Source organism: Passer domesticus, chromosome 3, assembly GCF_036417665.1.
Source record: "Passer domesticus isolate bPasDom1 chromosome 3, bPasDom1.hap1, whole genome shotgun sequence".
NCBI lineage: Eukaryota > Metazoa > Chordata > Aves > Passeriformes > Passeridae > Passer > Passer domesticus.
Window position 1 is genome coordinate 86,682,682 of NC_087476.1, and position 24,292 is coordinate 86,706,973.

Here is a 24,292-nt window from a genome sequence, read left to right on the forward strand (position 1 = left end):
TGTACCCCTTTTTGTACCCCCTTCCTCTACCTGTGTAATCATTCTCCTGTGTTGAGATCATCCCCAAATCCCCGCCCTGGCTCTCTGTCAGCCACTCAGCATCCTATTTCCTCTATCTAGAACTTTTGGTCCAAGTCGTCGAGTGATTAGTCCGAGGCCAGGGGTCAGCCCCCCAAGTATTATTTTACACGCTATCCCTCCCAAATGTCCATCCCTAAGGCTGCATGCCTGGAGGGTCTTTTATTGGTCAGCAAATGTATCTACCTTTGGTTTCCTCCCCCCCTTTAAATGTAACCTTGAGATTCCTTTTGTTTGACTCTGAGCAAGGCGCATCACTGAGGTGTGGGGCTCCCTCGGGAGCTCCGAATAAACCTTGGACAGGCCCCCTGCTGAGAGTTGGCCTTTTATCCTCTGCCGACATCTCCCGTGTCTCTTCTGATGCAAAGGCACTAGCCCAGCTGCCCTCAGTACCCTCGGGGCACCAGAGAGTGTTCCCCCCACCCCCACCGCTGTCGGCTGCTGCCGACCCGGGGCTGGCCGGGGCTCACTGGGAGGCACCCCCAGAGAGAGATAGAGACAGCTTGGCGGACCAGCATGTGGCTCTGAGACCGTCTCCAGATCCCACGGATGGGGCTCGGACATTCTTTCAGACAGTTCAGCAAAGCCCTTGGTTGGCAAGCTACCTCAGTGAGGGCACACTCAGTTTTAGTGAGTGGAACTCCTGGGGACGAGATCAGCAACCCCTGGCACCCCAGGAATCGATTTCAGGTGGAGGTCACTGTCCCAGGACCCCCCTCTTTCCTGTTCTACAGCTGGATTGGTACGTATTTTTTCTACCTCGCTGCAGAGAGGAAGTTTTTTTTTCTCTATTTTTGGCAGGCTGCCAGCTGCAGGCATTTGTTTCTTTTCTCCCCGCCCCCCCACCTTACCTGGGTCGGTGAAAGTTTTTGAGATACAAAACTTTACATCACAGCCACAATGGGTGTCAGGCTTTCTGTGTCTCACAAAGGTCTTTATTATAATTTGTTAGAATTACTTAAGGGTGAAGGAATCGGATTTTCAAAAAGAAGTGAAACAACTGGCTGTTTCTTCACTTCCCTCATCTATCAGCTGAAAATATCCGTGTTTTAGCATTTTGGGACAAAATTGGCAATGAGTTACTGAAAGCAGGGAAGTCAGGTGATAAATCTTTGCAAAAATATGCTTTTCTAGCTATCGAAATCAGAAATGCAGGAACAGCCATCAGGAAACAATTTCAACGTCTCTGCTTCCCAAAAACTCGATTTACACCCGCCTCCCCACCTCAAGCTATTTTCTCCCTCTGCTACCCCTCCTTCCTCCCCCTCAGCCCACAGACAGGGCACTCTGAGGAATGCTGCACCTTCCAGCTTCCCTCAGAAAGTTCCCAGCCCCCAGCCTGGAGAGTTCTGGCCAACTCCCCGGGATTCTACCCTCCCCAACACTTCCCCGGGTTGCAATGCCCCGTCCCAAGGACCTTCAGTTCATTTTGAGCCTCCCATTTCACCTCCGGAGACTCGCCCACAAGTTTATGATAGCGGAAAGCACACGGTGTTTCCTGTTTTTTTTCTCATTCTTCTCCCCACAACCCCTTTCTCCCCTCTAACCCTTTCCGGTCAGAAACCCCCTCCCCTGAAACCTCCCCTCCCAGCGCCCTCCCCGCTTCTCCGGCACCACGCCCCGCCACCCCCTCAGGGGCTGGCCCACCAGCTGTCCCCTCCCTTTGTCCTTCCCACTCCCCACCCAGCCGTCCTTCCCACAGCCCGCCCTCCAGCTCCCAGGGCAGGGAGGGGAAGGAAGCAGAGCCGGGGAGCCAGACCCGGGAGACAACAGCTGTCGTCTCTGCAGCTCCGGGCACATACATATCAGACCTGAATGGGGGAATTCAACCGCGTTGGATCCCGTTCTCTTTTCAATCCACCAGAGCTAGTCAAGGCTTAGAGAGAATTTGGTAGAGACAGTGAATGCTTCAGAGGACTTTTCAAATCTACCCTTTCCTCATCTGATTTAACCCCTGCTGACATTAAACAGCTTTTTTCCTGCCTGATAACTCAAAAGGAGTACCTCTTGTGGGAGGCGGCATGGAAAAAAGAAGCGACAGCCAATTTGCCAATTCTATGGGGTGATAAGACTACTGCCACTGATGTTTTTGGAAAGTTAGAGAAAGGGAGTGGGGTGATGGAGCAAGTCAGGCAGAAAGCATTCCCAGAAAAGCTCTCAAAGAAAGTGTTAAAGCAGCTGAGAAGGCTTTCTTCCGGTTGCATCCTGATGCTCCATTTGATAATTATTTGAAAAGAACACAATTTCCATTTGAGTCTTTCATAAGTTTTGTGGAAAGGTTGAGAAAAACTGTGGACTTGCAAGTTCAAATGAAGGAGCAAGGCTGGAAGTCCTCACCAAGATTGCAGAGCAAAATGCCAATGAAAAGTGTAAAGCTGCCATCCTGAGCCTGCCCCTCGATCCAACACCAACACTACAAGCAATGTTAGAAGTCTGTGCCATGAAAGTTACCAACACCCCTGCTGATCAAGACGAGAGACCAAAACCAATGAGGAGGATTGCAGCTGCAGACGTCCCCAACCATCTGATCCAGCACCCACCAGCTAGCTTCAACGTGTCATGATGCCACAGGGAAAAATCTCCAACTCTAACCATCCCTGATATCTTTGTGGGAGATTAGGGCATTGGACGCCCAACTGCCCTCTGAAAAAGGAGTTTTTTGATTTTAAATATAGTAATCATAAAAATCAGAATTCCCCAAAAGAGAACCTTCCAAAAAACTGAATCAAGAGCGCCCCTTATCCCAGCGCTATGACAAAAATAGGGTGGGATCAATTCCGGCACAGGGGGGAAATGAAAAACCAATTTTGAGAGAACTACCTGTGCCAAATCAGACACTTGCATTAGACATGACAAAACATTCGTCTCACTATGATAATCCCATGCCAATTCTAACCACCAATTCTTCCCATAACCCTTTCAGGCTGGTATTGGCAGAGCCTCTCCATTTCAAGAACAGTGACTGGCATTTTACAACTGTTAACCCTGAACAACCAGGTACTTGGACACAGCTTTGCCAAAATTGTAACAGTAAGTATGTCGTAGTTGGGGATTTAAAACACACACCCCAGGAAATTAATTAATTATTCTGGGTCTCATAGCATCAGACCTGGAACAGTTTGTCATTTGGCTCCACTGTACTCACCCACCCATGTACCTGCCCAAAGGCCAAATAATAGCCCAAGCCATCCCAGTGCCTGAGCCTCCATGGGACCAGGAGCAAGCAAACACTCTCAGAAATAAACTCCATCCCCAGGTCTGCTGGACTCAAGTACTGGGAAGAGAAAAACCTCCATTTTAATGTAGTATTTTAATATAATATATATCATAAGATAATAAATCAGCCTTCTGAGAAAATGGAGTCAAGCCTCGCGTCTCCACACATGGGGAGTCCTCAACACACACGGCCCCTCCCCCCCCACCGGTTCGGGAAGGATTCCTCGGAGAGAAGTGGAAAGAACCTGTTTATTTAACAGGCAAAACACCCCCAACACACAAAATGAACAATACCAGACTACAACACTCTTTCACCAATCTGAAAAGGATGACAAATTCAGAAAGTCTTTCTTGGGGGTGGTTGCTCTGTTGTCGGTCCCTCTGGCACTGGGGAAAGCTGCTGCAGCCACAAGATGCAAACTCTTGGTGTTTCCCAGGTCCCAGTCCAGAGCAGGTTTGAGTGGTTCCAAAAAAAAAAGGAAAGGAAAAACAGTCCAGGGAAAGATTTTGACTGCTTAGCTAAACTAATTAACAAGCAGAAGCAAAAAGCAAAAGCAAAGCAAGAGCACAGCAGAAGCAAGAGCAAAGCAAAAAGCAAAGCAAAAAGCCAAAACCGCACTATGTACTGCTCCATCTCTGTGTCCCGCCAGTCGTGGGGGAGCAGGGTGATAACAAAAACCAAAACAAAGCATTTGCTCTTCAGAGCCAGTCTTGAAGGCACAGAACATAATATCCAGCATAAACAGAATGAACGATTTGGGATACAATCATCATAACGTCATCCTAGGACAACCTGGGAGGGGCAAAGATCTGGAGCTGCTGAAGTGCTGTGGTGTGGTATAGCTCTCCTCAGTCACTGCGCTTCCAAAGCAAGTTGTGCAAAAGTGCTTCCTTGCTGCTAATGTTACAGGACAAAGGACAATAGCTCTGAGTCCTCTGCTGTTTCCTCAGAGCCTATGCCAGAGGAGTAATTAAATACTCTGGCAAAACCAGCAGAAATATGCTTTATTCTGCTCTGTGACTCATTGGGCAGTCACCAGGAATAGCCAGGAATTTAAAGTAAAAGTGCCTTGCCAGGCTGTCTGGTTAGTGGAGTTTGTTGCAGAGAAAAGCACGGACAAGTTCACTATGTATTTCTTGCTACTCTTGCATGTATTCACCTTCCCAAACCTATTTATCCTGCCATTTTTCATAAAGCACAGTGAAAGGTATATGGGAATCTGAAGGGAACCACATAGGACAGCAGCACACCACTGAAGACAAACCTGGCAAATGAAGCCATGGGTAGAGGTTTCATGCAAGAGGCTGAAGGGAGGAACACATTTTGTCCAGCTCAAACATCAAATCAAATCTTCCCCATGTACTCACCATGGTATCCACCACATTGTTTATGAGCAATTCAAACACCTATTTTGTTCCTCAGAGGCACTGGGAGTTCAGCTGCAGACAAGTCTATTTTAATAAGAGAGCCTGTGTGCACCTGTGGGTTGAAAGCTGTCCCTGCTGGGGTGGCTTCTCCAAGGACCACCTTGCCAAGAATACCTAACACCTGTGCAGAAGACAAGATTCAGTCCCAGACTGCCCTCATGGCTTGGCACCTGCCAGGGCTGGGAACCCAGGTTCCTCACCAATCCCTGCCTCCTCCCCATCACCAGCGTCTTGCTCTCCTTCATCTCACATGCAGACTTCCAGCATGGCAGTTCTGCTTCAGATGGAGGCTGCCCATTTTGTTGGTGGAGCTGGTGACCTGCCAGCCGATGCTGAGAAGGCCAAGGAACATTTCCTCATCTCTCATGTCACCGAGACAACATTTAACAACAGAGCTGCAGGACCGGCCCTGTTCCACCTGTTTGCACCAAACAGCCAAGCCAGACCTGGCCCAAAAGGGCTGCTGCCATGACTGACAGGAAGTACAGCCCTCTGCCATCCACCCAGCTGAAAAACGAACCTCACTGTCTGGATTCAGATTTTCTAGACACTCTTTTGTAAGCTGGGGTAATAAAGAGAGTAGCAAACCCTGAGGCCAAGGCTTAGCCTCACAAATTCCCTTCAGGAGCGGAGGAGAACTGATAAACAGCACTAATTGATAATCTCAATGAGAACCATTAGTTAATTTTGAAGGGGGAAAATGAATCATTAGCTGGTTTATTGCAGCAGCACAAATTAGTCGCTTACTTTTTCTTTCTTTCTCCTCTTTCTTTGTTTTTGGTCTATTTTAGAAACATTGGCCAGCCAAAGCTGACTCACCAATATGCCTGATGTTTTTCTTTTCTCAGGTTCACACAGAAGCACCATGGACATATCATTCAGGTTCTGTATGGATAGCAACCAGGTTATTCCCTTAAAGTTGCACCAGGTGAGCAGAGGCTGGATGTCAGCAGGGAAAAGTCCACTGTGCTGAGCAGTTCAGAAGCTAAGGTTCATGTTTACCTTTGTGGAAAGTCTGAATGGGCTGGACTCTGTGTGTTGCAATGAGGGAGCAGTCTTACTAGTCAGGGGATATACAGACACATGGGACACTCATTACACACAGAAAAATGGAGACACAAATCTCTTCCTGCATGGCTTAAGTAATTTGGAAAAAAAGGTCTAATGATTTATGCTGTAAGAGCACTGTAAAACATGGAGTGGTGTAACAAAATCTGAAGTTAATACCAAACTCCGCAGGCTGGTGTGGCATATGGGTGTTAGGACAGCACTGTTCTTACTGCACTATCAACGGCCCTACGGCATGCTGGTGGGGCAGATAAGAGGGACAGGTCTGTCTGACACTGTTGAGTCAGGGACGGAATGAAAGACTCCATTCTTCAGAAGGTGAATCAGAAGGCCAAAGACCAGTTTAATGAAAGTAGCAGGTTGTTTTATAATGTGACTCGCTAAGGTGAGACTTGATTGGCCTCTAAGTAAAAGCTTCTCACACTATTGGTGAACTATGAATAGCACATTCTGGAGAATCATATCTATAAACAATGGTTACAGAAAGAGAGATAATAATTGTTTTAATTATTTTTTCTAAGTTTCCCACAGCATCTCACAGTTTCCAAGGAAAATTCTGGGACAGCTTTCTCTGTTCAGACTACGGTCTGTCCCCACAAAAAAAGTGCAAGAGAAACAACTGAAGGTATGAAATCAATGAGCAAAATCCCTTTGTGGCTATTCCTACCCCAGCTTTTGCAGACTTAGATCCTCTGCAGCCTCATCTCCACACCTTGCTGTTCCTGAGCATTTCCACACAGTCTGGGTGACAATCATGTCCTACCAGGGCCCTGAGGGCACAGGCAAAACAACGGGGGAAGTTTACACTGCAGCTTCCCCTCCGCTGGGTTGCTGCTGAGAAACTCCTCTTTTGTGCGCTTACTTACGTGTGTAGGTAAAAACAGACATGGATCTTGTGGCATTTATTTACAGTCCAGTTAGAAAAGAGCATAACACCCCGCCCCACCCCTCTCATCTGATTAATTTGCTACATTTAAAAGAAATACAGTGTGGTTTGCCAAGACATACTAACTCCTTTGTTCTGAAAAGGCAAAGAAAGCAAGTGAACAGCATTTTTTTTCCAGTTAAGTCAACTCCTTGATTACAAAAACACCATCAAAACTAGAAAGATATATAATACAGAGAAAGTACTAGCAGGGAAGTAATTTACGACTACCACAAAAGACTGATAGAAACAAACAAAACCCACAAAAATTTTAAGGCCCATAAACCACCTTCTTCCTGTGTCATCAACATACGACTTATGTCCCTGGAGGTGTGACATGGAAGCTGCTGCATCTGCAGCATTGAGCTGAGCCATCTGATATTGACATCATCTGCTTACAGCTTCCAGGTTCAGAAATTATGATAGAGCTGGCAGGTTATTTGGCCCCATTCTCATACATCACATCTGTACATTCTTATACCAAAGCCTGTATGTATTTTTTTTTTTCTCAGATGCAGCTGGCAATCAATTGTTTTTCCCCTGGTGAACACCACAGAATTAGGTGTAAAATGCCCCAGCTTCCAGAATCAAGTACATCACATATAAATTCCATTCCCAGTAAACAAATATATGCAGATTTCATAGTAGCAGAGGAAGAATTTAAAATGTTAATCTCACAGTGAGCCTTTAATGCTGCAAAATCACAAACACACCCCTCATTTTCTTTCTGTATTTTTACATCTTTCTCATGATTATTTAAAGGCTCATTATGTCCAGGGTTTGAAATTAACAACCATGAAGCAGCAAAGCTCTCCGTGTCTCAGGCCACATTCCATTTATGTCCAAGTACATTTTTAAGTACACTCATAATCTTAACCCTCTCAGATAAAAAAACACAACGAACTCAGAATCTCAGAAAACCAAGACTATCTTTTCCTAATCCTCTATTATCTGTTTCCTCCACTGCTTTGACAATTCCTCTCACTACCCAAACTCATCTCCACCTCTCCAGCTGCTCTGCCATCCTCTGTTTTCCTTCATTTCTCTCTCCCTCATCTACTTGCTTTTCCATCCATCCTTGGCTCCCTTCCACACAGCAGGAAGCTCTGGAAAACCAACTCATTCCTGAAAACAAACTTAAGTTCAATTATTCAAAGATTATTTTCTCATCCTTACATTTTTTTGACCCAATCTGATTTTACAGAGCACCGGAATTTTTTTCAGAGAAGAGCTCTCAGTCTTGGAAAGGGCCTGGTGCAGGGGCTCAGGGCTGTTGGTCCAAGAGGTTTTTCAGATCCAGGTCTCAAATTTAATCCTGAGAAAGCAGCAAAGGCCTCATGTCCTCTTCCGTGGGGCACAGGGAGCGGCGCTAGCGGACGAAGGATGCCACATGTGCTGACACTCCAAAGGGAGCAGAATAGGCTGCTGCTAATCCTTGCAGGCCGACCACCAAGTAGTGACAACCTTTCTGCAGAACCTTCCCAACATTCTGGGGAGAGAAATGAGAAAAAGGGATAAAAAAAAGACAAGGTGAAAGAAAATACCTTCACATAAAATCATTCCGACAGCCAAAATCACGGCCCCAGAAAATGAAATTCTCCCACAGCTAACGAGGGCTGGAGAGTGGAAAAACATTTTACCATCTATTTTTATATAGGCATACACACCCACAGGGTATAGTTCAACTGAACGGATGCAGCCTCCACAGGAAGCCAGGCTTTTACATGTGATTCTATTCAAGAATAAAATTAATTTTAATTTACCCTAGTTTGTAGAAGTACATAATTCCCACATTACATGTTCTAACTATGTTAGCAATTCCTAGAAGTTCATAATGTGCTAAAACTGGAGCTGAACAAGAAGGCAGCAATCACTGAGAATACTTTTTATGGAAATGTCACTGTTTTTTTTGTCAAAATGTGATTTTTTTGGTCAAAATAAGAAAGTTTTGGTCCACATCAGTACACATTCAGGAACTCATCTATGTACTGCACTACGAGACAAACTTGTCATGGATTGTTTAACTGAAAACCTTAATCTAATTTTAATTTCATTTTTGATAGTTTTTGCTCATGTGGCTGCTCTCAATTGGAGAATTAATATAATGTAGTCAGATTTGGAGGAATATCAGAATTAATTGTTAGTAACTCCTTATGTTTATGTAGGACTAGATTAAAATGACCTCTTGTAACGTGGAAAAAACCTAATCCAAGTAAGTGTTTTTAAATCAGTGAAATCCAGTATTCTTATGATTTCTTAAAGCTGGATTACAGAGGTTCTGGCACATAAAAACCTTCAGCTGTCATGATGCTACTACACAGGTGAACTTTGCTGGTTTTACTCCCATGGAAACTTACTCGAAAGGAGTTAAGATGCCAAAATAAAAAGGTGGCTTGAGCTCGGGGGCAGATCCTGAGGCTGGAGGAGATGAAGGGCCCTTTCCACATCTGCCCCTGCCTCACTATATCACACTGGAGTCTTCATTCCCCCTTCCTGCCCTTTGCTTACCCAGACCTCACCTTTCTTTCATGAGTTGTTCTTTATGCCAGAGCCCAACTGGCAACCCTTCCCTGTGGGAACGTCATCTGACCAACACAAAAGGGAATACACAGTGCCCAAGAACTGGTCTGTGCTCTAAACACCATTAAAAGCCAACAGCAACAGCACCACCAGCAAAGTGATGACCTGCTGCAACTATTCTCACAAATCTGCACCCTACAGATCAGGCCTACAGGCTTGAGACAGCTTCCTACAGCATGGGACCTGGAAAACAGTGCTGGAAACTGAAAGAATCAAATTCATCACAAAATAATGAAATATTCTGTTAATTTCTTCATGAAACAGTAGGATTTGAGAGGCAGTTCCTGACAATGCTGACATCTCTAAACTGAATTTCAAAAGTAACTTTCCCAGGCTAATGGCATTTTTTGCATGTCAGACATAGCAAGCATATCTTTACCAAAATAATGGGGTTTTTTTTATTAGAATGCAGTAGAAAGTCGCGTCTCATATTGACATCTGTAATCTCAGCAGCAGGAAAGGATTCCTGACAACAGAAAGGTTTCTCCTCCTAACACTATTTTTTGCTATGAACATCCAAGACATACCTGAGATGTACTTAAGTGACATGAACAAAAGAAAAACAATGGAATTCTTCCACATGGCAGTTTTGTAACCAAAGGCACCCATCTTCCGGTGGGAGGAAAACCAAACCACCAGACTGTAGGACTTGTGACTTCCCACACAGGAAAGCAAAAGAACAATTTTGATCCAAAATTGTTGTTACAGATGAAGAACAAGCTGGTTTGTTTGGTTTTTTTTTTTTTTTTTTCCCCTGTAACTCACAGCAGTGATTTCTAAGGGTCACCAAGGAATGTCCCGCAGGGCTGTTTACCGTTTCTTTCGGGCACTTCCAGTGGAAAAAAATGCAGGCCAATTAACTGGAAGTTTTAAGGAATGGTTTTAAAATTATGACGCCGAGGAACGCAGAACCAAGCGAGGCAAAGCACCCGTCACATGGATCAGCTTAGTGTCATTTTCACTTCGAACAGACAGATTTTGTGCTCTTTGATCCAGGCGACGGTCGGTGTCCGGCCCCCACAGCAGCACCGGCTCCTTCCCGGGCAGGTCCAGAGCAAGCCCTGACCCCACCTCGGAGCCGGGCGCTGCCTCTGAAATGCCTGCCGGATAAGGTCCATTCCGAGGGCCCCGCGGAGCTGTCGGAGCCGAGGCCCCGCTGCCCTCTCCGCACCGCAGATCCCGTGCCGGGGGTCCCCATACTGAGGGTCGCCGGCTCAAGGGTCCCCGCTCCGTCTGTCCCGGGCGCGCAGTGTCCTCACCTTTCCGTACTTCTTCAGGCGCTTCCCGTAGGGCCTCTTGCCGGGAGCCCGCGGCGGGCGCAGCGGCTCGTAGGAGCCGGGCAGGACGGCGAAGCGAACCTTCCTGCACCCAGCTCCCTCCCCCTCCTCCTGCAGCGCCGCCGGCCGCGGGGCCCCCGCGCCGCGCCCGTCCCCCGCCGCCGCCGCCGCCTCCTCCTCGCCGGGCAGGATGGAGACCTGGTCGTCGCCGGCCCCGCGGCGGGAGAACCTGCCCCGCACCTTGGCGCCCAGCCGCGCACCCACCGTCATGGTGCCTTAGGGCGCCGACCCGTCTGCGCCGACCCCGGGCGCTTCCTCTGCCGCTGCGCCACAGGTGTGGCCGGAGGCGGCCGCTGCCCCCTCCCCGGGGCGGGACGGCCGCGGGAAGAGGCGCCCCGGCCAGGGACAGGCGGGCGAGGGCTAACGGTGCCCCCGGCTGAGGACCCTGGCCCTGCCGCCGCTCTGGTGCGGCAAGTCGGGAGCTGCTGCGGGAGCCCGGGATTGGAGCCTGTCAACTCAGCGGGGGCAGGTGAACGCTGACGGGGCGGCACAGCCCCGTATCGCGCCCGGGCTGCTTCGGCCTCGGCGCCGCGAGGGCCGGCGAGACCCTCGGAAGATCCTTCCGTGGCACCGCACGCACTGCCCCGGCCCACGGCAGCACCGCTCCAGGGTCACGGTCTTTCCCCGTTAGAGAAAAAGGCCAAGCTCCTCCCATCCCTCAGTTATAGGTGTTCCTACTAAAGCCACGGGTGAACAGCCTCTTCTTCGTCCTGGGCTGGGTTCGGCTACCCCTGGCCAAGGGGAAAGTGGCGAAGTTTCTCAGTAGCTTTGTCCAGATGCTGGGGAGGCTGCCATAGCCCCACCTCCGCGGCTGGGGTGCTGCAGTGTAACAACTGCCTCTCCTAAGCGGTGTTCCTCAGCTAGGGCACATCAAGAAATACAAAATTGTACAGGGAGGATAGATACAATTTATTAAACCAGTTGGTGTATTTATCAACACTTGATATGCATATGAAGGCTTTGGACAATTAGATGCAACACGAGGACAGACTAAACCTTTCCCCTGGATTTTTCTTACTAAGGAACAAATCCTTGAACCTGCAATCTCCCCAAGATGCGCATGTAACATTCAGAAAGTAAATCTTGCACTTCACAGTCTTATCTGCCTCAAGGATGGTGATTTACCACCTTCACAGCTCCAGAAAGCTGTGTAAAGAACAGCTGTGTAAAGTGGGGCCATGTCCCTGAAAGGTGGAAGATGTGAGCTAAGTCTCAGGACTGCCACTACAGAAGTGCTCTATCCCAGTAAATGAGAAGCTCTGAGGTAGGTAATATTTCCCTATCTTCCCAAGAGAGGCAGGCCTTTCCCCACAGACTTGGTTTGTATCTTGCAAGTTTGCTTCCCTTTCCAGAATTTAACTATCAAAAATCTCACAGAATACATCTCTCAGATGAGATTTAGGTCTCCATTTGCATGGTGGCAGGGGAATCATAACATGTTCCGAGATGAATAGGTCCAAGGTACCCTCAGGTGTATGACACCAGATACCAAAACCTCATGTCTAAACAGTTCATGGAATTTTAGCATCATCCATTAACATATGGCATAATGACCCCACTTGGTTCCCCAGCAGTGTCATTCATTCAGAGGACCAGGAATGACTGTTTATTGTATTTTCACTGATTTATATACATTTTAATGTTTTTAAACTGGACTGTGTGAAAAGGGATGCACTAGTTTTGGAAATGTTGGTATACCTCAAAGCAAGAAATGCAAAAAACCCCCCAACCCTGACTAGCTGAACCATGCAGTAACCCCATTGCTCACCTGCCACCCATCCCAAATACCCCCCAGAGATGCTGGCAACAAATTACAATTGAATTCATGAGGTCTCTGAAGATATGAGGCATCCCTGTCTTTGCCTTGAGCTGGAAAGTTTGATGTGGCATTTAAAAACTCTTTCATATTTCTAAAGTTAAAGCTGTGCTGATAAAATGCCACACCAGTCCCCTCCCACATGGAAGTTGGGACCATTTGGATCTGAAATGCAGCTTATCCCACTCTTACCAAAGGACTAACTGATACAGAACAGGTCCAGCACAAGGCAGCAGTTGAGGGCGCCTAGAACCAGGCACTGAGGTTGGGTAGGCACCGTCTCACTGATCCCAGACTAAGAAGGCTCTGCTTGCCAATAAAACCAGAGAACTTTTTCAGAACTGCTTTCTTCAATCTTCCTGTCTTACTCCTGCTGGGGCAGCAATTTGGAAAGCCAAATGCTGCACTTGTGTACACCTACGACTTTTACATTCAGACTGTGTCCTTGAGGAAGCTCCAGGTGTATTTGCTAAGGAGAGCATATAGCAAATATGAGGTGGGTCACAACTCATCTTCCAGCAAGGCAAAAAGAGGGCACAGGGTCTAGGAATCAGGGCAGTTTCACACTGCTGGCAGCCACTGGACAGAACACCATTTGCAAGCTGCCCTGATAATAAGAACATTAACTCGGCAGTGCCATGTTTCATGGGAAGGTTGAACTAAAATTTGTCAGCTTTGTCCTCTGGAAAAGCTATGTGTGTTTTATGGAACATTGCTACATCTCCTGTTACATGGAGCAGTGAAAACCAGCAGCAATTTAGGCCAAAGTTAGCCATGGAAAAACAGTGCCCATAAAGCGGGAAGCTCTCCTAAGTATTTAATCTACTGTCTCACAGCATGACCTATATTTTTTCCACTGAACCTTCCAAAAAGGCAAAGGGTTTTGTTTCATGACCAAGTTCACACATGACCTTAGATTAGCATCATGATTACATTCCAGTTGTATTTTAAGAACAGATGTATTTTTAAGAACAACTGAGCATTTATAGACATTTATGGGTAAATTGAGCAGACACACAACTGCTTCCTCCTCCCCAGACCAATTTTTTGTGAAATCCTATAAAAGCTCATGGACATCCATTTCTCAGCAATGCTAAACCACCGATAGTTTCTGAACCACTGAATCCATGCAATGCTAATTCTGATTTCACACCATGCTGAAGGTGGAGCCTGTGCACCTTTAAACTGTTTTGCTACCTGCAGTAATGACTGTGCTTTTATAAAGGGCAAACAACAAGTATTTTAGTATGAGAACTGTTCAAGTAAGTTTTAATAGAGTGCACCAGTGAATCAAGATGACTTGCATCAGATTTGGTTCAATGAACATCAGAGAAAAAAAAAAAAAAGGGGCTACAGTTCTTTCTTTCCAAACACCACCCTTTTTCTAAGGCAACAATACACGTCCATTTCCGAACATAACTGTTACATAGGAAAGCTACATCACAGTACAGTATGTAAAGTCCATCTTGGTCAAGAAGCCATTAGAGAATGGCACATTTACTACACTTACAGCTTTCTAACTTAGGGTTACAGAGTTTACCACAGCTTTTTTTTTTAATTTTTATTTTTTAAAGTGACGATTTCTTAATGAACTTTCTATTCTTCACAAGAGTGTGCAGATGGGGCCCATATGTTGATATTACAGTAATTACAACATTAAATAACATTGCACAACCAACCTCTATGGTTAATTCAGTACAAAAGAACAAGTATTAAAATGTACCAGTACTAGTGGTTTTACATAGTTTATAATCATTAATTATGAAGGAAAAAAATGTGGGGCTGTTTTTTTTTTTTTTCTTTTCTGTAGGCAAGTGCCTAATTACAAAGCTGCACATTACAGGCATAATGATGTGGAATAAATACAAGAAATCTGGTAAAATATTAAACACAAACAGGTTACATGGGAACAAACTGTACAACCACAAAAGCATAAATCAACAATTCATCATTATAAACAATGTATGTTTAGCTGTAAAATATTATGTGGAATTGCATGTATTCTTTGGGGGCACATGTTCCAAAAGCCAAGCTAATTCCTGAGGTGGTATCATTAACTTGCACAATTGGTCAACACTTCAGATTATCTTGTGCTATTAAACAGTCCCAATGTTAATAAATTTCCATAAAATGGAATCTGTAGTATTCTGAAGGCAGAAAATAAGTGATATTTTACACCAAGATATTAAAATGAAATTATTCCGGTTCTCCATTTTGGTGCTACATTTGTTAATGGGCCATGAGAATAAGCACTGGAATTTGCAGATAGAAATCTTATGCCTGGTTTCTGTTCCCCCACAGCTCTGAGCTGGCCAAAGGCAGAACAAGGTTTCTAAACTGTAAGTGCCAACACTGTAAACATATTTGTCTCTTTTTTTCAACTAAACACTGTCCAATAACAAAGAGCCATAGATAAGCAGGAACAGTCTCATGTAGAACAAAAGCCAATTACTCATTGACTTTTAGTTCAACTCATGAATAATTTTTAAATAATGAAAAATGGTCATGCCACAGCTGTGAAAACTAGTTTGTGCATTTGACTCAGGACACAAGTTTTTTTAAAAAACGCATGGTAGAGGTAAGACTTATAAAACCCACCAAAAATGTAAATGATAGGGAAGAACTTTTCCAACTCAAAGCATCAAACATACATTTCTGTGCAGAAATCTAGACAACTATACAAGATCTGAATTTAAGCAGTCATCTTTTTATTATACAACTCTATGAACATAAAATGAACAGAATGCTCTATATACTTACCTGTACATGTGAACATAACTTCTTTAGCTACAGTTATTTAATATAGGTCATACTGGATTTAACTTTACAATTCTGAATAACTATGTATAACCTTATTGCAATAAGGGCAATTTCTACACGGGGAGTTTCACAGGCCAATCACATTAGGTGAAACCAGTACATTCAAAGTGTAGATCATGTATGAATCTTCCCTGATCCCAAAGAATTTAGGTTCTCTTTACAGCTTAAGCTCGTTTGCTATCTTGGATGCAATGTTCTTAAATGCGATAGAAGTCCCAGATATTCTCTTGAAGCGAACTCCATTGAGCGACAATCGTGGCAGTTTGCAGACTTCCATCTCCCACTGAACAAGGCTGTCTTGTCGTGCATCACCGTGGACACAGAAGAGCAAAAACCTCTCTTTTTGTTCGTAATCACAGTTATTGGCATCTAACACTTTCCGAATCTCTCTCATCATATCATTTGGGTCCATAGAACTCGTGGTCTTCATACTCCATGTGAAGCGCAAGGAGCGTGGCTTCAAATCTTTGCTGTCCTCCTTCTCTCTGTCTTTAGGCTCTCCAGAAACACTCCTGGAACAAGTGACACACAGTAAATTCAAAACCAGAGCAGTGTAGCCAAGAGAGAGAAGAGAAATACAGTTCTTGAACAGGGGTTTCTAAACTGCCATTGAGATGCCACGAGTCATGGGCAAACTAATTCAGGAAGTGGAATGGACACTGCTGGAACAGCCCTGCCCCACATGCTGCGTGCGTGAGCTCAGCACAGCACCGTGCCACTGTAGTGGCACGCAGCAAAGCAAGTTTGGAAACCCCTGCTCTACAAAGTTCTGATGACAACATATGCAATGGGAACTGCAGCAGACACACGTTGCTCCATACTGCTCCAAAGAAAGTGGAATCTATGTAAAAGCATGACTGAAGTTCTGCTGATTTCATGATCTGGAGCATGCCATACACCAACAAAACTGAAATTGAGGGACACAATCCTGAAGCAGAAATCATACAGTAAAAGCAGCAGAGGAAGAAATCCCACCCTGCAGTTCACAATTCCCTCCCTTCTTTTCTGCCTCCCCCCCTGCCCCCCTTTGTATTTGTTTAGATTTTTGACCTCTCTCTGTGTCAAAAGATCTTATAATAACATGTTTTATTTTAACTGATGAGGCAGATTTTGGACTGCAATTTGGTTGTGAACAGCCTGTTGGTCACAATTTGAGTACATGGCCAGCAGCTTTTACAAGTAAGAAACAGTGATGTGTAATTTACAAATACAGAAAAACTATTTTATTTGATGAAGGACAAAATTGCAAGGGAGCAATTTCCAATTAATACTCTTAGTTTGACGCTTCCTTATCAAATAGATTACTTGTTCTGTTGCAGAAAACATTTTGAAAGCCAGCACTAATTATTTTAAAATAATTCCACAGTCAGCTGTTATCTGCTCTTGCCCCAGGTACTCCTGATGCTGAGGCCTCCCCATCCATCACTGGGGAAAGATGGTGCTCTCATTTCAAGTCTATAAACTGTCATAATTATTCAGAGAGGAGTCAAAATAAGCACTTTTAATTCAACTTTGTGTGACCCCCAGAGAACCACATTGATATTAAGGGATAGAGCAGGGACAAGATCTCAAATGACTTTTTTAGCCCAAAACAGACACTGTAGGATGACAAAAAGCAGAAAAAGCTAGAAAATGAAAGGAACTTTACACTTAATTTGAACACTCAGTCTCTTTTCCCTTTCCACAACCAAGAATTTGACAGCTAAGAGACTCTGAATTGAAAAGGGCTAACTTAGATAAATGCATTGTGTATTATATACAGTGTATCTGGGTAAGAATCTGCTGTTTATTTTTTTAAATATAGGCTATTTTGAAAACTAAATCAATACTTTCTGTAAGTGACCAGTTTAGAATGAATGCAAACTACAATGCCTGTTCATTAGAAAGCAAAAAAACAAAGAGGTATGCACTGTGCTTAAGCACACCAAAAGCTGAAACATGGCAAAAGAGCAGATATACTGGAAAATGAGCATATGAAGAATGTTTTGTTGCTAACAAAGCATCTACAGATTTGTGTACAGTGGTTGCCACAGAAATTCAGTATTTGGCAGTCACCAACCCTTCTGTCTGAATGTCACTTGCTTTATTTCTCAGAGCAAGTAACATTCATTTCTCAGGGACTATAAGGTGTTTACTTATGGCAAGCAGCAGCTTTAGTAATGAGCACAGTATGTAACTATAATAAAAATTTAATAGATACATATATACACAGAGACACACAAAGTATTGACACTGTCCACTGAAACCAAAAGTAAACACCATTAAGTATTTGTAAGTCAAATCATGATTTTTTAATCCTTTTAATCTAAAGGATTAGTTAACTCCTACAGGGGGTTTTATTATTCAAAGGGATATGCTTACATGAAGTTTTGTATTAAATACTTCGCAAGAAAGCAGAAATGAGGGATTAAAAAGGACCTTGAGAAGACCCCCTCCCCCCAAACAGAAAACATTTTTGAAATACAGAATATTTAAGCACTATTCTTCTTTAACATCCTGATTTAAAAGGCTTTAAGAAATCACTTGATTTAAAAGACCTAGGAGTGAAGTATTAATAGTGACTCCTCACCTTGAGGTGTCAGTTCTGCCACTGGCTTCGCCTTCACTTGGATCCCTCAAAACAAAGTTAAGGTTGAGATTCAATGATAAAGGTGAAAAATAAAAGTTAAGAAAACCTACACCTAAACAATGTTAAATAGCTACTGACAAAAAAAAAGAATCAGTATAATAATGTTAAGCCTAATACTGTTTAAAATAATTTTTTCATAGCTGTAATTTGTTTCCCTTTATGACACCTTAGTTTGTTTCTGGCTCTAACGTGTAATTGTGTAAATTTTTTTCCCCAACTGATAGCAAAATTAACATGTTGTTCTGAACCTACTGCAGACACAGCAATGGCCACATGTAACTCTAGCAAGCACAGAGGAGCAGTTGGTCAAGGTGGTCCAGGGGGGCTCCACTCCGCACTCTTGTGGGTCAGGCGTTTTGTATCCCTGAAAGCACTTTGAGACAAGCCCATGCTTAAGCACACTCAAGCAATTAACAATAAGATGTGCCTAAGAGTTTGTGAGACCAAATGTTGGAAGCCCAGTTCAGGAAGGTTATTTCAACATCTGCTTAACTTTAAGCAAATCAGCTGTTACATTTAATCACAAGTTCTCTGGTAATCTTATTGAAGTCAGTGTATCTTTAACTTGTTGCATTAGCGCTGTGCTTTGCAAGGAACTGTTTTATATTATGTATTTTTAGTATGAAGCAACTTGAAATGAATTCCTAGATTGTGTAAGCTATGTAGATATGTTCCTAGTGCTGCTGTACCAATATTTAGCACCGAATTTCAATCACCTGATTAATGTAATACCTTCAAAACATTAGTACTTTAGTAACTAACACCAAGGAAGAATCATTTGACATAAACCATTGATTTAAAATACTTCAATACCCTATTCACTAAGCATTCTCATTAGGCATTTATTTTATACACTTACCAGAAAAGGCATTTACCCTTGTCGAAAGTTAGTAAAAAAAGTCTTTCATGACACCTTCTAGTAAAAGTATGCTTTAAACCATTATTTCCTGAACAGTACAAAAGCTAAAAGTTATGTGATCCAACTCAAAGAACAGCAAAAAAATAACCCCCTGGACCTCCACCCAGGTAATCCCAGTCACTAAGTCTTAAACATCCCAAATTAAAAAAAAAAACAAACAAAAAAAAAACCCAACAAAACACCAGTAACAAAACAGACACCCTGCAAGGCCATGACAAAAGATACTTTTAACATTATAAAACATACTAGGAAATTGTATGAAGTCTTCTATAATAGTAATAAATTTAAGATAGCCTAAATTTGTGTATCTTAATTCTAAACACATAGTTGAAAATATTATTTTAATATTTTTAGATAAAACATTTTTTGTCCAACTCTTAAAAACAAAGTCAAGATACCATTCCTTGCAAAAACAAGAAGCTATAACACAAAAAAGCAGCCTGTACTCTTGAAGTTGATTAGTTACTCAACAGAAGATACCTTTCTTCCTATTTAGAAATCTACACTGACAACAGTTGACTAGCTTTGCTGTAATACTTTTTTGCTCTTTAAAATCAGAGAGCAATTCTCCCCTTACAACTATATAAGTGCTGGAGATACCAATAAATGAGGATCACAGTCTTGTATGTTCAGGCTTCTGGAAAAAGAAAGTAATTAATACACTTTTTTTCTTTTTAGGTCTTCATAGGAGGTATTTGTTAGACACACACTGATGCACTATCCTCACCAGGGGAAATTAATAGATAAATCACTGGTAGAAAGAGGCAAAATGAAAATTAAGTCCCCTTTTGGGAAAGCTCTTGTGACTGCTAAGTCAACAGTCACTTGATCTTCAACAGTGTATTTGAAAACCTTTCTCAGCACCTCTCCTTACAGGATTACTACTGATAACATAATCACAGGAATGAATGCAGACCCAGGATGTGTGGGTTTTCTTCTTTCAGAAACCTGAACTTACACTTGAAGAAGCTGCTGACATAAAATAGGCTGTATGATACTGAAATACTATTATTTTTGCACTTCCAGATTTCTGCCTGTGCCTAACTTCTCATTTATTCGCAGATTTTAGAATCACCTGAAATAACTTGTGAACACTTACTCCTTTTAAGCACAGCAATAAAGTGTTTGTAAATATTGCCCTTGCAACAAACTGCATCCAATTAAAAAAGTAAAATATTGTTAACATTAAACAACGACTTATTTTGAAGCCACTCTTCAGTATTCAAATGAATTTGATTTTACTTTAATTGTATCACAGCTGTGAAACAGGGTAAAAGCCCCTTTTGACCAGTATTCTCTTGCTCCTTTAAGATAAAGGAGAATAGCTGGTCAAACAATGGTTACAATATATACACAGAAGTGAAACAAGGCAGATTCTGGAAGGAACACACAAACCAAGTAGCAGTCTAACTAAATTTATATTTACTTCAGAGTTAAACTGGAAATTGTCAAAGACTTTGCAATTAAAGTCCTGCTTACAGGTTGGGCTTTTGTAATTCTTTTTTCTCTTGAAACTGGAGGTACCAACCTGCGAACGAACTTGGAGGTGATCTTGCTGATGATGCCTGTGGACGTCCCTCTCCTGGCGTGCGCAAACGCCCCGGTCTCGTGGGAGGGCGAGGCAGGTGGGCCATTGTAGGTGGCATTGCGCCGCTCCCGCAGCTGCTCCCCGTGGAAAGTGCTGCGGCTGGAGCTGCCCCGGGGAAAGCGGGTCCGGTCTGGAGTAGTGGTGCTAATGCTATGAGCAGATGGGGAGGCAGCAGGCACTCTTTGAGTTGCACTGCTGGGAAAACAGAAGCATAAATAACAAGAAAGACCAGGCTAAAAGCCCTCCTGTTTGACAACTGTTTCTCAAAGACAGGAAAGAAACCCCACTCTTGATTCCTTTAAACAACTGAATGTGCTACTGATTTGCTTTTAGAATTCATACATGGTTTGATTTTACAATGAAAATATCTCTTGATTATTTCTATCTCAAGTATTAGAGCTGTGAAAAAAAAGTATACACAGATAATAGGACAAAAGGAAAAAGGTTAAGAAAGTCTGTAGCGAGATCTGCAAGTGTCCCCAGCTTTCTTCTGGAAAGATGTGTTCATTAATACCCTTAATGCACTCCCAAAAAACTTAATGGGTATTTCTTAAGTCATAACCTAACAGAAATAAGTGTCTAAAGTATTCAGGCAGTTAATAGAAAGAACAACTATAGCATGGTGCTTTTAGACAACAACTAGCTTAGCAACCTACAAATCAGAGAAGTTTACATTCCAGTATTTCATTTCAATTGATGGTGGCCTGTGTTGTACAGTCCCATCTAAAATAGTCAAATTTAACTACGTAAGTTTTCGAGAAGTCTCCAGAGGGAGGCAGTCAAGGAATTTCTTTAACTGTATGCAAACATGTGCCACGAACAAAATCAGGTTTAAATCATCATTTAATATCCACAATACTCGAGTAAGCTCCTGTTTAAAACCAGAATGCAATGTGGCAGTTTTGACTGGATTGCAAACACTTTGATGTCTGTCACAAACTGAACAAGAGCACTTCCGAAGTGCACAGAAATAAAGAAATGCCCACCAATCTGTTACCTTGGTCGGTAAGCTTCAGTACCATCTTTGATGGTTGGCAGCGTGACTTTGATAGGGTGACCAGAGGCAGACATAGACTTTTGATGCCGAGGGCGTGTGGAGACAGAGGCCACTGCAGAGCCTGCAGAGGATGTGCTACTTGCAGACATTTCTGTCAGGCTTTTCCATGGTAGCAAGGCAGCAGGGATGGACAAATAGGAAAAGAAAGGTTAGTGTAAAACCCCTTACAAAAAAAGAGAGAAAAGAACTAATTCATTCTTTTAGAACTCAGCACTACTGTTTAATTAAACAGAAGACTGGGTGACCAGGCTGCCTTAGTCAGCTAAAGAATACAAAATTCTAAGAAAATTATGTTAATCCATAAATGAATTCTCTATATACATTAAGGCCTTTTCTTTCCTCCCACAATTAAAGCACATTATTCAAGTAATGAAGAAAGACTACAGTGAATACCAGGACATAATAAAAAAATACCGGAAACAAAATTCACAAAGACTTAAACAGATTGATTAAACAGACTCTCCTTTTGTGAATACCCTTATTTGCAATTACAACAAACATCTAAAACATGAAACAATTGGAACTGCTGTCACATTATCACATGGAAGTGACTGGTTTTTAAAGAACCAATTTGTCATCCTCTGGACAGCGCCCTCTAGACACTGCTGGGCTGAGTCAACCCTTTTAAAGTACAGTTCCTTCTATCAGTACTTTTATTTCTCCTTCTTTAAGTGGCAAGAAAGATGAAAGCAGTGGCAAAATTATTGTGCCATTAACTTTTAAAACAAAGTCAAATGAATTAAGGCAAAATACAGCTTTGCCTCTAGAAGCATAAGTGAAATTGCATTAATAATGTATTAGCAACTGGAGTCCCACAGCTAAATATCTGTAGCAAAGAGGTAAAGACTTCATATGAATAATTTGATGATACAAGACATTCAGCTGCACCAAATCCAAATTCAACTGCAACATAACATCTTGTAGGAAGGGCAAATAATATAACTCAAAAGAAAACTCTTCCTAATTTTTCAGAATATGCTCAAAGAACTGAGCACAATATTCACTGCACTCATGAAAGAAACAGGGATTAAGAATCTTTCAATACTATAGAAAAAAATCAACTGTAAAATGAAAAACTTTGGAAAAAATCCCTTCTCTTTACAGTAATTTATGTATTAAATCTCTTGAAAGAAAAATATCTTTGTCAGATTCGAAAAGGTATTGTAATACCTATTATAAGGGTCTATCAAAAAAAATCTGTTATCTGATTTTTTTTCAGAAAAGGATTGTTACTACTTTTGTTCAAATACTTGAAATCATACACAAAACTATGGGAAAACACTTTTGAAAGCACCCGTCCAATAATTTTAAATTAAAATGGTTTAAGGAAGTACACTAAAAAGCAGAAGACTAATTTTAAGTGTTTAATTAAACATCTGTTTTTCATGTGTTCCACAGCTCATAATTTTACTGTAAATGAACAACCCTGTACTACTTATTTCCAAAATTTTATGTATCATTAAAAAATTCAAACATTAAGACAGAAAACAAAAGAAAACTAGTTTGCTAGATTACTCTATTTTGTCCTATGAGTTTTTAAATTCATTTTACAGTAACTGTTGTATTTGAATAGCTTGAAGAGCATCAGAGCAAGAGCTGTTATTTGAACCTAAATTTTAAAAATACAGTTTTTACTCTCCATTAAAGCCAGTATTTTATTTTTCACTCAAATACAGGGGTTAAAGAACACCAAGGATGAACAAAGGATTTTTTAAAAGACTTACTGGCAGTGTTAAACACAATACTACTTAACAAAACATACTAAACTGAGCTTCATTGTCATCCCACAAATAGATACAAACTGGTTACCATCACTATGAAAATACTATTTAGGCAAAAAACTTATATTGAAAGCAACTGACAAATTTTAACCATTTCAGCTTTTTGAGTGGTTAGAGGGGAAATGAAAAAGGATCAGGCTACACTGTCAGAGTAATCCATCTGAAGCTCTCCACAGCACAACTGCCTACTTAGCAATTAGATGTTAGCACAGTTACTTCTTCCTGTGTTGGAAGACAACCCTCAGTAATCAAAGTGTCCATAAAAAGAAACAAAGGCCAATTGATACGTTTAGCTTAAAAATTCATCGCAAACAAAGAAGCAGCAGTGGAAGACTAAAACACACACCTGGACTTTATGTAGTTCACACTGTGATTCATAATGCTATTTCGCACAACCTGCTTCTTCTGTGCCTCACTTCTTGTACCCAAACTAATAAACAAGGAAAGTTGAACAATACCTGTTGTCCTTCCCGTTCTGTATTGCAGAATAGCGATCTGAAGAACGTTCACAAACATACGTGTTCCTCCTTGTCATTCCACTACCAGAAAACACATTATTCTAGAAGAGAATTAAGATTAAATACTTTCTACTGTATATATGCTGGAGGAAAATCTAAGCATTGGAAGAAGCAAATCAAAACAGTGTTTCAGCCACTTATATCATTAATGCTTTCAAATGTACTAAGTCAATCTGTCAACACAAATCACTTATATAATCAGCTGTTTTTTCCAATACCTCATTCACCATCTCATTACTGCACCACTGAGAATACACTGAGAGAACACAAGGAAGTTTAATTTTGCTGACACACACTTTACTAAGTATTGTTATGCAATTTCCACATACTGTGTTCCTGTATTATTTGTCCCTGGGATCAAACAAACCGGGATCCCAGAGAACACACCTATGGCTGGCTGAAAGGTTTTCCTGCACAGCATAATTTTCCAACAAGGGGTCCCTTTTGTTGCCCCTGTCAAAAGAGCTTTCAAGAGGAAAATGGAAATATTATCAATCTATGTCAGTCAACCCAGAAATTATGAAGTAGATAA

General features: G+C 42.3%; 2 protein-coding genes and 1 long non-coding RNA gene across 11 annotated transcripts in view; 1 reads left to right on the forward strand and 2 right to left on the reverse strand.

Moving 5' to 3' along the window:
* Positions 1–1,818: 1,818 nt before the first annotated feature.
* LOC135297020 (uncharacterized) lies at positions 1,819–6,656 on the forward strand. Its single transcript, XR_010359030.1, has 2 exons — positions 1,819–3,075; positions 5,571–6,656. It is a non-coding gene; the product is annotated as an uncharacterized LOC135297020 (long non-coding RNA).
* Positions 6,657–6,677: 21 nt separating this feature from the next.
* Positions 6,678–11,228, reverse strand: C3H1orf115 (chromosome 3 C1orf115 homolog). The gene is made up of 2 exons (XM_064414132.1): positions 10,555–11,228; positions 6,678–8,204 (listed from the first exon to the last, which is right to left on the reverse strand). The coding sequence occupies exons 1-2, from the start codon at positions 10,840–10,842 to the stop codon at positions 8,085–8,087; spliced, it is 408 nt and encodes a 135-aa protein (XP_064270202.1). The 5' UTR covers positions 10,843–11,228; the 3' UTR covers positions 6,678–8,084.
* A 2,975-nt stretch (positions 11,229–14,203) lies between these two features.
* MARK1 (microtubule affinity regulating kinase 1) overlaps positions 14,204–24,292 on the reverse strand; it is a 56,840-nt gene continuing 46,751 nt past the window's right edge. For 5 of the 9 annotated variants that reach the window (XM_064414127.1, XM_064414130.1, XM_064414123.1 and 2 more), the window contains 5 exons: positions 23,701–23,801; positions 21,402–21,560; positions 20,345–20,599; positions 17,838–17,882; positions 14,204–15,780 (listed from right to left, as the gene is read on the reverse strand). In XM_064414127.1, coding sequence (XP_064270197.1) covers positions 15,426–15,780; positions 17,838–17,882; positions 20,345–20,599; positions 21,402–21,560; positions 23,701–23,801 — 915 coding nt within the window. In that variant the 3' untranslated portion in view covers positions 14,204–15,425. The remainder of the gene's footprint in view (positions 15,781–17,837; positions 17,883–20,344; positions 20,600–21,401; positions 21,561–23,700; positions 23,802–24,292) is intronic. The other 4 variants (XM_064414128.1, XM_064414124.1, XM_064414126.1 and 1 more) reach the window with 3 other exon arrangements.